Genomic DNA, 18,249 nt, shown 5'->3' with positions numbered 1-18,249 from the left:
CTTTTAATGTGTTAGAATATCATAATAGAATGGTATTTGATAATGCATAATGTTGTTTTATATGTCTAAATGTTTAGTTAATCAATTTTTAAAGTCATGGCAATATGTGTTATATATTGAATTTCTTGTAGTTTAGGTTGTTTAAGTTTAGTTTGTTAAAATTGTAAGCATGTTGTTTGAGCTTCAAGACAATGAATTTAATCAATAAAACAATGTTATTGTCTAAGAGACAAATTCTTTTACTTGCTGTCATTATTTGATGTTGCTTACTATTTTGCCCTTAATTCTTTGTTTCTTGTTGTTTTGTCGGTTCAAACCAGTTCTGTCGAGCATGCTTAAGCTTTGATTGTTAGGTTTAGGCTGCTTTTTAGGCTTCTTACATTTTTTTAGGTTTAAGCTTTGTTAGGCATTTATAGGTTTTTTGGTTGGCATTCATCTGTTGAACTTTGCCTAAGTCATTGATTTCTATTTCTTTTTGGTCGATTGATGGTTTTTACATATGTGTAAATACTTGTTGCTCATTAATTTATGATCCTAATGGTTTAAAAACAATGACATCATGACTTTGATCTTCGATTCTTTGTTTTTGCATTTTTATAAAAATCAATTAATTGTAATGATAAGGTGTTTATTATGATGATCCAACCCTAAAATTTTGATTACACATTGCTTTTGCATGTTTTTATTCCTTTAATTTGACGTAAACTGGTTTGGTTTTTAATCCATGTTTTTGATATTTTTCTTTTTGTTCATCATGTTCTTGGCAGAGTTCTAATGCTTTTTTTTTCTCTCTTTGATTTCTATTCTTTCTTTTATAATTTTGGATCGTGTTTCTAAGCTCGGGCCTATAAGACAGAAAGCCCGCATGTGTGGCTAAGATGAGTACATTTTCAATACGACAGTGTTTGGCATGTTTAATTTTCATCAAAAGGAAATTGCAATATTTTGTTCTTAAGGCGTGTTTTCCAAACACGACTTTAAGACCTTTTTCAAGCCTCTAATTTTTAGTTAAGGGCATGTTTGACAAACACACCATATTGATTTTCCAGCAATATTGATTTTCTTAATTTTTATGCTTTTACCAAACAAGCCCTCAAATAATTTCTAAATTTTTTGAAAATATCCCACGACTATTTTAAAATTATTTGTGGGTCCCTCGCATGTTTCCAACTTTTTTCATTTAATATTTGGGTTGTAGACTTTAAATTAAAGATACTGACCCGGTATTAAAATTACCAATTTTTCTTAAAAATTAAAAAAATACAAAAAATAAAACAAATCTCTTATTTTAAAAAAATAAAAAAATATATGTTTTTAGATGTATGCATACGACCTGTCGCATGTGTGTGGCGTCGCGGTGATCGTCCTCTCGAAGCGCGATTAACGTGAAAATAGTGTGGGTGGAAAGAATAAGGAATTCATGTCCATTATCAATGAAACCAAAGGATTGAGAGTCGTCACCTAGTATTATGATAACTAGAAAACATATTGATCTGTTAGAGTCTGAGTTAAGTACCAGGTTGTGAATAGGAAGGATGTGTCACCCCAAAAACACCTTACCTAAGGTAAGTTGCATTGCTATTTATCTAAAAAAAAACTAAGGTTGTTTATGGATCTGCCTAAATTTTAAGAAAAGTTCTTCTTAGTAACGAAATCATTATACTATCAAGTTTAAACCTAGCCATTTTACTTAAAAAGGAAAGAAAACTATATTAATATCGGGAATATGTTTTACGTATAAGTTCGTAATTTCATATGTCAGATAAAACAAAAATGTTTTTTTTTGTATTTTTTAAAATGTAGATCAAATTCTCATGACTTTATTAAACTAGTTATTAAATTAAAAAAAACATGCAAAATAAAAAACTATTTTTTTTATCTGAACAATGCAAAATCATGCCACATACTATTTATTATTTTTATGCAAATATGATTTTATCCTTGATAAATTTGGCCTATGCACACAAATAAAATGCATATTTTTTGGTATTTATTTTTTTTTGGAATTTTTTTATGAAAGGTAGGTATTTTAATATCGTGACAATACCTTACAATATAAGTTTAATATCTCTATATTAAATAAAAAGGCCCAAAAAAATATGCGAGGGAGTAGAAAAATAAATTGAAAATGGTCCTTGAAATTTCTTAGAGTTTTATGAAGTAATTTTAGGGTCTGTTTGACAAAACCCTTTTATTTAAAAAATAAAATTGTCAAAGTAGGCCTAAGGGTATGTTTGCAAAAAAAAAAAAAACCCTTAGGCCAAAATTTCATCAACAAGAAAAATGGTCAGCGAAAAAAAGCGTCACCAACTGACTTGAAGTTCACCTGTCCAGGTTAACCCAAAGCATTGGTTCAACTAAACCATAAAAGATTTGAACCAAAAAACTAACCAAAAACAAAGGTTTAAACCGAAACAAAATTAAAGTAAAAAAAAAAACAAAACATAAAAAATTCATAGAAAAATGGATCAAATACACAAACAAACGAAGAACATGATGAATGTTCTTCATGAACCCAAAAAAAAAACATGAAATAGATCAAATCCTAAGCAATAAAAGACATGGTTTTGTTCGCAATCATTTATAGAACAATAATCAAGGGTCCATTTGCTTCGATAATCATTAAATCAACATGATTTTGTCAAAAAGTGTTTGGTAAAAAAACAAAACTCTAGAATTAAAATACATGAATAAATGTTATTGATGCGTTTTGACCCTATATTATTTGCTAAAGATGACCAACTAGCATATTTGTGCTAAGAAACAAAACATATCAAATCCAAAATACCAAGACACAACTACGTTCTTGGGAAGAACATGAAAAACATAACCTAAAATGCCCAGATTGCATGAACTACTGCCCAAACTTAGAAACATGCATTTTGATCTCTAAATCATACTGTTTTCAATCATAACCCACCACATTATCAAAACTAAACATGTTTGAATCAAAATGAACAATAAACAATATCAAATCATTATTCATCATATATAAAGTCCAAATTTCAAAACTGCCAAGACAAAACAGCAAGTTCATTTATATAATTTTGGATTCAAACCAAATATTCTAACATTACATAAGACTCAAGCAAAACTCAGGAGACTCATGCTTTAAACAACCTTAAAAACGCAGAAATCAAATGTAATAGTGTCATGCTCAAACCTCCTAACAAAAACCTCTAGAAATCTAACAAGCTAAAAACATTAATCCATCATACATTTATAACTACAAAGGCATAAATTTATGATATTTATAGCCCAAAAAATACCTAAACAACAAGAAAAGCAGACAAAAAAAAAACCTACAAAAATAACTTAACAAACATATAAAAATAATCAAAATAACATCAAATCTTGATAACCCAGCATCTAAACCAACTCTTTATCATCAAGATGATACTCATGACACAACAAAACAAACATCATTCGAACACGAACATATATAAACTCATTGATTCAAGAAATAGCAAAGACACATTTAAACTTAAACATGAAATTGTTAAAACTAGAAAAATAAACACTAAGCCACCAAATAACAGTCTACAACATCGATTAAAAAGGAGGGGAGGGGATGTGCTTATTGAGCTCCACCCTTTCATCAAGGATTAAAGACTTACCTAATCAATGAGCGTAATGGATTTCCTATTGATTCCTTGCTGATTTCCACTAGATTTCTAACTTTTGTTTGAGCTTTAAATGACCAAGAATCTCTTCTTTCTTTTCTAGGCACGTCTTTTTTTCCCCTATTTCTTTCTATTCTAAAAGCTCTAAATATTGTTATCTAACTTTTCTTTTCTTTTTTGTGCTTTTTTTAAGTCTCCCCCCCCCCCCGGCGGTCCTCTTCCTTGTCATTTCTCTTCTATTTTATAGCCTTTCAAGGGTAGGATGTTACAAAATCATCTTCCATCATTTGTGGTATTCTAAAACTAGTATATAGAGGATTCTTCTTTCTATTTTATTAGGGATTGCGTTTTCACCTCTTTTCTTTTAATTTTCCCTATCTCTAATTCTCTAACAACCTTTAGAAGCTTCTAGAAAAAATTAAGGAAAACAGCTAATACTGGTCCAAAATTGGCTGATTGCAGGTGCCTCTTCTTCAATTTAATTGTGGCAGATGAGAGGTTATTGGAACAAAATAAGTCATGGACATTATAGAGGGGATGTTTTTCTTCAACTAGAATCAAACCACACACCATTTATAGACTTGTAGCTCCTTTTCCATTGATTCAAAAGTTGGACGAAAAACTGTTAATTTTTCTGAATCAATTAAAGTTAACTTGGAATAAGAAGTTGAAGACTTCCACGTGACAGGTGGGGTACAAACATCAAAAAAGGGTGGCACCACCATGAAGAGGGGAAACTTCCTTGTTGATTAGTGGTGATTGGAGCCTAGGAGATGGTTGGAGTTGCTATGTTCAATCGCCTAAAGGTGGCAACTCAATTAGCTCTCCCGCTTAGGAATGAAGACAGACAACATGTCATCTATTTAAACCCTAAAAATTATGGTTTTTTAATTGGGATTTTAGATAATCTTCAATTTGATCCTTGTTGTTTCAATTTCATCACTCGTGCTCTCGATTAGGTTTTAAACTTCTTAATTTATGCAAACATACCCTAGAAAATTTCAAATTGCCTCCTCTGATTCAAGTGCTTTTTTTAAATTGGTCCTTAGTTTTCAATTTGATCACTGCACTTTCAATTTCTTTCAAATTGGCCCATGTTTTGATCAATTTTAGTCCTTGAAGTTACGTGTTTTTTACAGGTTGGTCCTTGGTCATGAAAATCTTCAATTTTGACCCTCCAACAACCTTTGAACTTTAAATTTTTTCAATTGAACCCCTGAATGCACCAATTTGATTCCTCAATGTTTCTATTAAGTCTTTATTCTTTCAATCTTTGTGAATTGACCCGCATCAGGCCTCAAAACTTAATTTTCCATCAATTAAATCCTTGATTGAATCTATTCAACCCATGAGAAGTTTAATTCAGTGCTTGAGCTCAATTAATTCTTCTAAACTTGGCCAAATTGACTTTTAAACTTAATTTTGCTTCAATTAACTCCTTAATTAAATCAATTTAACCCATTCAAAGTTTAGTTAAGTTCTTAAACTTAACTAATTCTTCTAATTTTGGTCAAATAGGATTTCAACCTTAAAATTTATCTTAAATCAAGTCTTTCTTCAGCCTATCTTGTCAAAATGTCTTAATCTAGTCATTCTTCTAGCTTCTTAATCTTCTACGGTTTAAGGCTTATTTTCTTGTGTCCTGAAATTTTTTTTTTTTTTTTTTAAATAAAAATCAAAAAATAAAATAATAAAAGGTATATATTTATAAAACAATTTTGGGGATCCAAAATTGGATTATAACACAAAAAAATTCTAAAATTTTCATGCATATTTAATAAAAATATAAAAATTAATTAATGGGTATCACAACAAGTTTGTGATTATCCATTAGGATTTGACTACAATTTCATAAACACCATAATAATCATTTTGTTTAAATTTTGTATGTTTATTTTTCATAATTGTTTACTCTATAATGGTTAGGTTTTTACCCTCATAAGATAAAAACATACCTCTCACTCTCCAGTGTAATCACTCTTTAAGGGATAGACTTGGTCTCCCTTATGCAATAAAACCACCCTTCATGGATCCATCCTCTTCACTCTTTAGATATTTTTTCTAAGTATGAGCGTCACTATGAGTCACTCTTCTTAAGTTCCCCCCGGCCTATTAGAAATTTTTCTAAGGTATAGGCTCACCCTTCTTGGGTTTCTCTCAATTTTTTAAAATACTTTTTAAGTATAGGTTCACCCTTCATGGGTTTCCACCAACCACTTAAAAAAAATTTAAGTATAGATTTCTTCTCTATAACTTTCTCCTGACCTCTAAGAAAACTTTTCTAAGTATAGAGTCATTTATATCTCACATCACTCTACTATGACTTTTTCTAAATACGGGTTCCTCTATAATTCTCATTTACATACTTGGAAATTTCTTTAAATATGGTGCACACCTTTATACATAGGTTCTCCATTTAATAAACCTCAAGTATCCACCCCTATTCTCATATGAAGAAAATTCGACGAACTCGTCATGGTAACCTGGTATTTTTACAAATATTTGTGGATAAATGTCATAAATACTTGAAGGGCTACTAATAGGTTCAAATAAAATGGGATCAAGAAACCCATCAAAAAGGGGTAAAAAGCTCAAAAAACACCCACGAAGCATAGGCTTAGGCAAGATCCATAACTAAGCACCTAGTATAGGCTTCCTTATGCATTAGGTGTATACCCAACTTCTTATGCAGGACATACTCTCAGTTGAGGCTGGGCATGCACCCTAACATCCCCTCTGGGCTCGAGCCGTCACACCTGAATCCAACATGTTTGGATCCAAACAGCACACCTGAATCTATTTTCACCTTTAATGGGTCCGAGCCCAACACTCTCTTGATATTTTTTTCAGGAAATCCATGCGAGTCTTTTAGTATTTCATATTGATCTAATACATATTATTTTAAATAGAATACATCTCAAAATATCACACAAGAGTGAAATTACACTTCAAAACTTATAGGTTATAAATACATCACAAATCCTTCAACTCAATGTTCACAATCTTTTCATACTCAACACTTTTAACATATATATTTTTAAAGTCCATCTCTTTAAAATATTATTACATCTTTTTCTCTACAAAATTATTGACCTGAGTATCAAAGAGTCCCTACATCCATCAAAAGAGATCCTTTGCAGGTATCACCTTGGCTTACCAGACATTAATTACTACCTACTATCAGCTATTTAGGCTTTTCATTTTAAGCTACTAGAAAATTTGGTTAGGGATAATGAATCAGACTACTTGAATTAAAAGATTAATTAATTATCTATCACACCAAACCTTGTTCCTAAACCTTTTGGATTTTAAGACTCATCAATTGACATCATTTGTAAGGAACTAATAAAAAGCCATCAATTTCTAATTTTTTTTGACATTTCCAGGTCATTCCATGACACACAACCAAGACACACCTAAGTTAGGACACAAGACAAATCTACTTATTACCACAAACATTTCTACCAAATCGGACCTTCATTATCTTACCAGTCAGGTATAACTCTTCACTTGGGCCATATTGACAACCCAAGAGTAAAATTAGACTTTATTACTCTAACAAGTCTTGACACCCTCAATAACACAAAACGTCTTAGTGTCATAGCCACCGGTCGTACCAGGCACCCGTAGATGATTACATTACCCAAAATAAACTAAACATAATGACAATCTTGAGAGTCTCTCAAGAGGTCACTCATGGCATTTCGATACCTATATACAGAGTCGATACTTCAAACATCCTCCCTTTATCTTTTATGATATCAATAACATTTACCATAATCATCATTCCATGCTAAACTCCTTAAGCTTTCAAGAGCCTAACAGATAAAGGATTAAGAGAAGGTCTGTACATGAGCATACCTGGAAGAATGACTACAACCCCCCATTAGCAGAGGGGTTCTCCCCTATCTAAATGAGTATTGAACACCCAACTCCTTAAGGATTATATTTCCATAAAAATAAGTCTCTACAACTATGATAGCCTAACAGAACTGAGGGAGCATATACATAATATACATGGTAGAGTAGAATTGATCATCTAAGACAGTGACTCAATGCACAAAATCCTCCCTACAACCTTCTTGAGTTTACACGTGTATGATATAATAATTTGAAGCCAATATCCATTGATGATTTTAGTGACCTCTATGCTAAGCTTGTGGCACGCTTCAACATCAACATACCCGTTAAGAAAAGCTTCACAGAATTATTTGGTGTTATCCAATAAGAAAGTGAGTTTACACAGGCATATTTGAAAAGGTTTAATGAGGAGATACTCAAGGTGAAAAAATTACTTGAGCTAGTAGTCATAGAGGTTTTGATAAGAAGACTAAGAGAACATGTCTTCTAGAGAAAATTATATGCCTTACAAGACAAAAGCTTTCTCAAGATGAAACAAGTAATAGAAAATCATATATGAGTGGATAAGGTTAGTTTCTTATGACATGGGTCTCCTTGTTTTTATATAAAAAAACAACTAGCATGAAGGGCCTTCCAAATAAAACGACTCTCATAGTAGCAATAGAAGCTCGAGGGAGAACTATGAGGGATCAACCAATGGTTACTTGGTGTATTATGAGGATCACTCATTCAAAGTTTTTAGGGCAGTCAAAGCAAACATTTTAGTGTCACCTTCAATACATGTTCTTTCCAATAAACTTCCCCATACATATCACTCAAATAATCCAATGATACATAATCATTAATAAGAATGTAAGTTTATTTTTGAAATAAAAACAATATATCTCTAACATTCATTTTCTATTTACAAATTTCTTTATTACAATAACATCATTCTCTAGGTGATGCTTAAAGAGCTCTCACCAATTCATCAGGTGTTGGTCTCGTATCCCTTCTATTATCTAGTGTAGTCTCAGACTAACACATTATCTACGTGTTGCCCAATAACCACTCACCAATTTAACAGGGGTTGATCTTGAATCTCATATTCTCTAGTGCAATCTCAGACTAACACGTTCTCCAAATGATGCCAAAGTGCCTCTCACTAATTAGCTAGGGATTGATCTTGGATCTTCCTCCCCTTCAATGCAAACTCGGACTGACATAACTCTTTAGTTGGGCTCCCACACCCCCATGACAATGCTAGGGAAGTCAAATAGCATACTTTTTAGTGAGGGAGGCTCACAAGCCCCCATGCCATCACTAAGAAGGTTACAAACCCCATGCTCTTCATTAAGATTTTTATCTAATTTAAGGATCTCAAGCCTTATGCCATTGCTAGAGAGGTTATAGACCTCCCACTCTTTGGTGAGATCTTTCTCTAATTGAGGGTTCTCATGCCTCATGCCATTATAAGGAGGTTCATATACCTCTTACACTCTAGTGCGACCACTCTTCAAGGGATGAACTTAGTCTCCTCGATGCAATAAAACCACCCTTCACGGATTCATCCCCTCCGCCCTTTAGAAGTTTTTCTAAGTATAGGCGTCAGCATGGGTCATCCTCATTGGGTTCCCTTAAGTCTCTTAGAAACTTTTATAAAGTATAGGCCCACCTTTCATGAGTTTCCACCAACCATTTAAAAAAATTTCTAAATATGAGTTTCTTCTCCATAAGTTTCCCTTGACCTCTTAGAAATTTTTTCTAATATGGAGTCATTTATATCTCACCTCACTCTTTTATGAATTTTTCTAAGTATAGGTTCCTCCATGATTCCCCTCTATATATTTAGAAATTTCTTTAAACATGATGGGTGCCTCCATACACGGGTTCTCCATTTAATAAACTTGGGGTTTCTACTACTCTTCTCATACAAAGAAAATTCAACGAACTCGTCACGGTAACCAAGTATTTTTACAAGTCTTTTTAGATTAATATCATAAAGACTTGGAGGGTTACTAATGAGTTCAAATGAAATGGGCTCAATAAACCTTTTAAAAAAATGGTAAAAAGCCCAAAAAACACCTAAGAAGCATGAGTTTGGGTAAGGATCTAGAGCCATGCACCTAGCAAGCGTACGCCCATGCACTGAGTGTATGTCCATGTTCTCATGCAGGGTGTACACCTAGCTTGGGCCAGACATGTACCCTAGCACCCCTGTGGGCTCAAGTCGTCACACCCGAGCCCAACATGTTTGGGTCCGGGTAGTGCATCTGGACCTATTTTTCACCTTTAATGGGCTCGGGCCCAACACTCTCTTGAGAATTTTTTCAAGACTCCACGTGGCTCCCTCGATATTTTATATTGATATAATACGTATTATTTTGAGTAGAATACATCTCAAAATATCATAAGGGTGAAATTACACTTCATCATCTTATCTCCACAAAATGACAAAACTTATGAGATATAAATACACCACGAATCCTTCAAACTCAAGGTTCACAATCTTTTCATTATTAATACTTTTAGCACATATATTTTCAAAGTCCATCTCTCTAAAATATTATTGTACCTTTTCTCTCTACAAAATTATTGATTTGAGCATTGGAGAGTCTCCACATCCATCAAATAGGATCTTTTACTGTACCAGTTATTAGTCACCCTGACTTACCAAGTACCACCTGCTACTAATTAATTGGGCTTTCCATTTCAAGTTACCAGATACCTTGGCTAAAGATTATAGATCGGATTAAATGAATTAAAAAATTAACTGATTATTTGTCACTTCAAACCTTATTTCTAAGTATTTTAAATTTTATTACTCATCACTTTATTTATTCCTAACCTTGTTTTCATTGTAACTTATCGGTTTGAACTATATGAATCTCATGAGCTCTTGTAACATATGCCATTTTCTAACCTAAATTTCAAGTATTTTGACTGAGATAGTGAGGATAATATTGATTGATGGTTAAAGCCAAGAAGAGAAGGTGAAAGAAAAGTTTCTTTTATCTAAAAATTCATAATGTTAAGAAACATAAAAAAAATTGATTTGAGAATGCAAAATGTTTGTAAATATGGAAAGTCATAAAACATTAAAATTTAAAAGATTTAAATTTGATTGAATTATTTATTGTCATGTTATAGAATTTCTCATCAATGATAAGAAAGAAATAGTAAATCTTTGTTTGTAACATTAAAAGTATATCTTGAAAACACTTATTTGTTTGCAATGTTATATAGATAGTTGTCTCTTGTATTGAAACTAAACACATAAATAATATGGTACTTCAAACATACAAAATGCTTATTTACGCAACCTAAAATACCTTGGTGGAACCTAGATTAATTTTTGTGTCAAGTTTTAAAATTATATTTAAAATCATCATAATGATTAGAACTAGCTTGGTTTAGGGATTTAACTCAAGAAACTCATGCCTCGGAGCTTGAATTATGTTTCAATTTAAATTAAAATAAACATTAACCTAGCCAAATTTAGTTGACTTGGGCAAGCTCAGCTCAAACCCAATCAAATCAGCGCTATTTTTTTTCAAAAAAAAAAAAACAAAATAACATAATTTTGATAAAAAATAATCAAATTAAATTTATTTTATAACTTATAAATTGATCAAATAACTTAATGGCACAATGTTTTTTTCGAATAAGATTGGGTCTTCCAACCATGTTTAAAGACCGCTTGACATGTGATAATTTATATTCTTTGTCCAACCACAAAGAATAAAATATTGGTTAGCCAAACAACTTTAAATTTTATTTTTGTATTAGGCTCTTATATAATTGTGTTTCAAATATTATATTTATAAAAACTAAAATAATCTATTTTTTATTGAGATGTCTTGATTTTCATTTATTTTAAATGTAAAAAATTATTAATAACAATTTAAATCAAACACATGTTTTTTTAAATCTATTCATTTAGAAATATAACTGTTGTCTTTTAAAGTATTTTTCATTTTAAAAATATTAAATTTATATAATTTTAGTTTATTTTTTTAATAATTTTGATATATTAATAGAAAAAAAATAATATATTTATTAATTAAAAAATATTTTACACAGCATTATCACAGTAACCAACACTCCTTTAAACACCAACCCGACCAGTAGTGCACAGAGAAATTGCATTTCCTATTTACATTAAAAAGCAAAAGAAAAAAAAAATCCAAAAGGACTTTTGCAATCTTCCACGTTTAGCCCCCACTAATACTCTAAAACCCAACAGGCATACTCTTATCTCTCTCTAAAATCCCACTCCGCCGCTTCCTGTTCCCACCTCCACTCCTCTCTAAAACCTCCACAGAAACCAAAACCAAAACCACCACCAACATCACCACCGCCATTTGGAGGTGCTTTCCGATCACAAACAAAAAAAATTAAAAATTAAAAACCCACCCCTCCCCTTTCATCCATAAGCAAATGGCGGCCACACCTACCTCAGAAATGGCGGACGGACCCGTACTCAGCCTAATCACCAAACGCCTTCGCGCTCTCAAGAAGAAACACAACCGAATCCTCCAGATGGAAGAGTCCATCGCTCAAGGCAAGCCTATCAACAAAGAACAAGAGGACTTCCTCCGTTCTAAACCCTCTGTTTCCGCCGCAATTGACGAGCTCGAGAAGCTCCGCCAGCCTCTCTCCATCGCTGTCTCGGAAGAAATTGAGCTCGCTGCTCATCGACTGAACCCTAAATCTTACAGCACAGTTGTTCCGGAAGCAAGTGATGAAATGTTGGAGGATCTGTTGCACTTGTTGTATTTTGGGTCGTTGTTTGATGTCAAGTCACAGAACGATTTCACTGCCACCATGTTGACTCGGACACATGAAAGAGGTTGTTGCTTGACTTATGATTATGTCACCGATGATGCCACGGATCTGCTTGGCGAGAGGGATTTGGATATGATATCTATGTTGGGTGGTTTATTGATTTCGCGTCCCGGCAATACTAGCTTATCTCATAAGAATGCTTTGCAGCGTTGTATGGAGCACGCGAAGTTGTGGCTGGCTAATTCAGACCAACCTATTGATTCCACCACTAATGTTTCCTGTCTGTAATATATCCTGTTTTTTTTTTTTAATTGTAAAACACTTGTAATTTTTGTTTGTGTATTATGGGGTATTGAGTTTTTTTTTTTTATTATTGTCTTTCAGATGCTGAATTGAGGGAGAGGCTCAACAAGATCATGGCTTCCGATTATTTTACTACCACGCCGGAGATGAAAGCTCCGGTGGAAGTGGCTGCTGCTGCTGGCAATTACGTGCCTTTCCAGGTTCCTTTCTCAGTTCCAGTACAAGTGGATGACTCCGTTGCACAATACCAGCCAAAGGTATAAAGAATTATTTACTTGTAACTTTCATTTATTTTTTGTTTTGTTTTTGCCATGAATATTTTCTTGTTATGCGGTTATGTTAATAAGGTTTATGATTGATGTGTTTATTGATATGTAAAATGAGCGGTTATGGTCATTGTGCTATCTAAATATAGCTTAGCTGCCTTTTATTTTCTCTTTTATTGATATTTAGTTTCTCTTTTCAATCATTAGACACATGTTGCTTAGGTATTTATTTTGAATGCCTTCTTGTCATTCAATACTCAGTCTAAAGGTCTTTTCTAGCATTTAGGTTGTGACCACAATAAAAAATAATTAGGTGAAGTGCATACTGTACTCTGCCAATTCTCTCTTCCTTCTCTGTTTAGATAGTGATTTGTAGAAATCAATACTTATTTACTCAAGAGCATTCAAAATGGTGGTTTTGGGCCCAAACATCAGAGCAGTCCTTGTTTAATTATGGTGATTAATCGCTTGTGGGAGAAAGTCAGGTTTGATATGAAGAATGTTTTGTCATGATCAGTTTTTTAAGGTGCCTGTCACTTAATCATCACTATATAATCAACCATGACATGGTGATGTAGGAGCAAAGCCAAAGTAGTATCTGAAAATCTGATAGTTTACTGTTGTGCATTACCATGGCAGGTTTCTTTGAATTAGGGTATTTCTGTTTCTGATTTAGTTATACACTATTTATTTATTGTATTTGAACTATTGGGATTTTGTTATTTTCAAGGGTTAGGATTTCTTTTTGTCACGGTTGTACTATCTATTTGAGGACTGCTATTGATGTGATGAGTATGATTGATGTTTTGAAGATAAAATGAAAACAACTCAAGCAAAATAGAAGGTGAAATGATTGAGGACTACTAGCCTCACAGGCTCGCACTAATAGATTCAAGGAGCCTCTCCTTAATTGAGAGCATCACACTTCTCACATGTTAAGAAAAGGCTGCACTGTATTCAATGCTGTAATTTTAAATGCTACAAGCATATTTACAAGCCTGAGCTATTACTAATCCTAATTAAACTTTGAGTGATAAAAAAGAAACATAAAAATTCCTATTTGACTAGTCATATTTTATAATGGTACTCTATATTTGATATCAACCTAGTCATATTTTGGAATCCCTAATCCTAATCCTTGTAGGAAAGTAATCACTACTAAGCTCCCTGTCATATGGCTTATCATAAACGTCCTCTTTTCTTTCTTTGGGTTACTTTTCTATGAACAAGTGCTTGTCATATTTATCAAGGTTGGTGTTGGCATTGATAGTTGAAAATGTTAGAACTTGGCATGATGCAGTATCAGAACCGCGTTTTCTAATTTCAATTGGTATTAAGAACTAACTTGCAATCAGATTCTTAACAAGTAGAGAATTAGAACATGGAAGGAGGCTTTGGACACTGTGACCCATTTACATTTGTGAAGAAAATTGTAAAAATACAAAATTGCTGTATCCCATCATAGAATACAGAATATTGTTGTATGACACTATGTGAAACCAAAGAAAATATGTTATTCTAGCAAGATGGCCTATTCATTTGCAGAAGCAAACAACTCTATCTCTTCTCAAATTTACCAAATTATTTCGGAAGGATAAGGTTATGGTTTGGGCTTTTGTTTTGTAACCAACCCTTCGTAAGGTCAACATTGATGATTTATAACAAGTCTAGAGATCTAAGATGGTGTTGTCCTCAAAATCTAGATTCGTGCACCTTGCATTTTAATAGTAATGGAGCTTTGGGACCCCTTTTCTTGTATTGCTGTCACAAGTGAATGGAATGGTTTATTTTCGTAGTTTAGAGAGCGTTGACTTTGTACTAACAACTTGAATTAAATTTATTAATTTTTTTAGGATGAAGGGAGGCAAGATTCTTTGAAAGTGTGCATTCTTAATTGTGATTTGTTGAATTTTAAATGTAGAATTTTTCAAGTCAATCACTCTGTATAGAATTAGAGATGACAATTTAATCTGAACCTAATGGATACCGTTCCAAACCGGCTCAAATTTGTGGGTTTTTTTGGGTAGTTACCTTACCCAATAGGTAATGGATAGGGTATTGTGTGTGTGTATATGTGTGTGTGTGTGTGTGTGTGTGTGTGTGTGTGTGTGTGTGTGTGTTACATATTTCAATATGGACACAATACACATATATGTATAACATTTATAATTTATTTTATCATTTAATACACACTTCAAATATATATTACTATTTTATTTTTAAAAAATAATAAATAATAGTCGGATAATGGATACTTATATAGATACCCGAAACTCGATGTATATGGTATATCTAAATTTTTTACTCATTGAGTAATGGGTAGGGTATGAATATAGAGAAACCTGACCTGTGGTTACCCATTATCATCCCTATGTAGAAGTATTTTCCATGGCTTTGCCCTGTTCTTCCATGGACATTTTTAGATGAATTCCTTAGTTGATTTATAAAGAGAATCGGCAAGCTCGCTGATTGCAGCAGTTATTTATCTGTGATGATATCTTATCCTTCATGATTCTCTCTTAATAAAATTCTTCTATTAGAAACATCATAGAAATAGATCTCTGTAAAACTGTTCTTGTTTTCTAGATTAAAATTCACAGGGCAATGTTAATTATCACACATGGTAGTTAACTGTATTTCTGTAAGAACTGGTGTCAAATTGTTGTTTACGTGTGTGCTAGTTTCACTTGTCAAAAAGGGTAATTGGGAATTTTATTTTTATTTAAGATGTGGCTAAATAATACTTGTAAGCATGTTTGAGAAAGTGCTTTCCATTTTGCTTTGCTTTGTGAAATGATGGGGAGTACTAACATCATCCTTTGTTGTTGTGAATTTTTGATTTTGTGCCTAAGCCACTTATACTTTTTTAGACATTGTGGTGCTTTTGAAGGATGTGCTGTATTTTTTTCTTCTTTTTTCAACGTTGTATTTGAATTATTCAACCCAAAGGAGTGTTTTATTCCTTTTGTCTGTCCTAGTAGGAGACTGTTCGAGGTGCTTGTGTGATCTAGAGTCCTAACTTTTTAAACTTATCTAGTCTGGATAGCACATTTCAAAGCTTGGGCTTTCCATAAAGAAAGAAAACAGTGGGCAGTTTTAGTTGGAGTGAGGAGCAGGGAAGGTAAGGCTTATGAAAGAGGCCATTTTCTTGTTGGTGAGAGGGGTAACACATCTGCTCTAAGTAGTAACATACTGTTAGAAATTGTGAATTGTGTTTAAAGTGGAGTTCCATACAGTTTTGGGGGCAGTATGTTCCTGTTTCACTTAAAAGGGGATTGGATGAAAATTTTAAACCACCTCTAATGATATAATATAAGTGTTGCTTGTTTTACACTCCATCATATGAAGTGATTACGGATCTGTTATCTATACCACTAGTAATTTGAAGCTGCCTTTATTGTAAGGACTGAATCAAGTAAAGTCATACCATTCCTTCCAGATGTGAAACATCCTTTCGAGCTCATTTGGCAAGTTTAGTATGTTTTATAAAATTAAAAATAGCTCTTCAAGAAGATGCTCCAGTTTTCAGTCCTTAGTTTAACTGCTATTTTATGACTGCATATGATGTGTGTTTCTTTTCATTTAAATGAGTTAGCTATTGTTGATTACTTCCAATATTCTACTCTATCCATCGTGCTAAATTAGATTTTATGTGATTTATTGTTGGATGTTTGCTGGTTGTGATTTACAATTTCTTAAATCATCCTTTTGTTTGTTTCACTTATAATTTCTTTAGTAAGCCATCCTTTCATTCTGACTGTTCTTTGAACTTATTTCTATTCAAATGGAGTATGTGCTATTGCTAGTTTTTGTTGATTTTGAAAAGTTGCAACGGATGAAAATTCAAAATTGCAATGGTACTAGCTCCCATTGATTGCTCAATTGGAAATTTATTCAGCTTAATGGTGATGCATGTCTGAATTCTTAGAAATTTGCATACCTAAGCCAAATCTCACCTGATTATGCAGTTATTGTGTGATTTGATTTCTTTTCCTTTTTCTAGTTCATTCTGATTCGTATCAGTTGGTTGGTGAAATATTCTCTTCGTGGAAAACTTTGTTTTGTTTTGTTCAAGCGCTATATATTTTTCTTAAAAGACTTTCTAAATATTTGTTGTTATTACTTTTTGTAGGAACAAGAGACAGAAAATTTCCAACACGAGACTGGTGATAATCAGTCTACTCCTACTGAGGAATCTCAGAAGGTGCTTGCACTTAGCATGATATGATCTTCCCCCTTGCCTGCATATATTTATTTGATTGAATATTGTTGGTTTCTCCATTGCAGGATGAACAGGAGACTGGAAATCCAGCAGAAGTTGTCCTAGATCAAGAAGAGCAAGACAAGCCATTGACAGAAGTAGGAGTAGATCATAATCAGAGAGAGCTGGAGCCTGAGCAACAATATGTCAATCGAAGGAACTACCAGAGCCAAAGAGGTGGTCGTGGTGGTGGCAATGGCGGTCGTAGGGGCTATTCAAATGGCCGTGGTGGTCGAAGTGGTTCTAGAGGAGGTGGTGGCTACCAAAATGGCCGCAACCAATATTATGATCAACCCGGAAACTTTCATCAGAGGAACTACTATAATAATCGAGGAAGGGGTGGCAGAGGTGGTGGGCACACTTATAACAACCACGGTTCGACGGGTCAAGGTGGTCCTGCCCCTGCTGATGTTGGGGTGGCTTCATGATGGCACTCATTGTGTGTCCATAGGGTGTCAAGTTCCCAGTTTTATAGGTGGGTGGTGAAAACATTTCTTTTGCTTTGTGTGAGAAACTTGTCATGAATGCAGGTTAATGTTGATGGATAGACACTCGCCCTCTTTTTGTAGTTCAGTCAGCGAACTTTCTATTTAAAACTTGAAGAAAATGAAGTTCAACTTGATTTGATAAAAGGGGGTTAATTAGCGAAACATTTAGCCGCTTCTTGTTGATAAACTTCACTAGTGCTGATTAGGTTAGGCAGGCTTTTATGGCTAATGTATGGTTCAAGTGGTGCATCTGGTCTGGTTTGTTAGCCAGATCTTGAAGGTTTATTGTTATTTGACTATAGTCGACTAGCTGCCCGCTTTGATTGATCAGTGAATGTGATCCTCCTTTTAATCCTTTAACCGCAAACCTTGATAGCAACATAGCTATCTCTGTGCTTTGATTGTTTGTGGGATGATAATAATGCTGTGCAGGATGTATTTTAAAAGTGTTTTTTAATTGAAAATGTGTTACTTATTTTTTTAAAATAAAGTTTTTGTTTTTATTTTTTGATACAGTTATTACAGTGTTGGAAGGGCGTGGTGTTTTTTTAAATTATTATTATTTTTTATTTAAAAATGCATTAAAATGAGTTTCAAATGCAAACGGTGAGATAGTTTACTTCTGGGCTTTTAACATGCCTGTTGCCCACAAAATCAACGTGGAAGGAGGATGCATGTCT

General features: G+C 33.3%; 1 protein-coding gene across 1 annotated transcript; it reads left to right on the top strand.

The window, feature by feature from the left end:
• The first annotated feature begins 11,639 nt into the window (after positions 1–11,639).
• Positions 11,640–17,929, top strand: LOC133697351 (uncharacterized). Its single transcript, XM_062119824.1, has 4 exons — positions 11,640–12,531; positions 12,636–12,811; positions 16,953–17,024; positions 17,108–17,929. The coding sequence occupies exons 1-4, from the start codon at positions 11,904–11,906 to the stop codon at positions 17,507–17,509; spliced, it is 1,278 nt and encodes a 425-aa protein (XP_061975808.1). The 5' UTR covers positions 11,640–11,903; the 3' UTR covers positions 17,510–17,929.
• Positions 17,930–18,249: the final 320 nt, after the last annotated feature.

This window comes from Populus nigra, chromosome 6 (genome assembly GCF_951802175.1).
Source record: "Populus nigra chromosome 6, ddPopNigr1.1, whole genome shotgun sequence".
Classification (NCBI taxonomy): Eukaryota; Viridiplantae; Streptophyta; class Magnoliopsida; order Malpighiales; family Salicaceae; genus Populus; species Populus nigra.
Note: the sequence above shows the minus strand (reverse complement) of the source record. Positions and strands in the feature narration are given on the sequence as shown.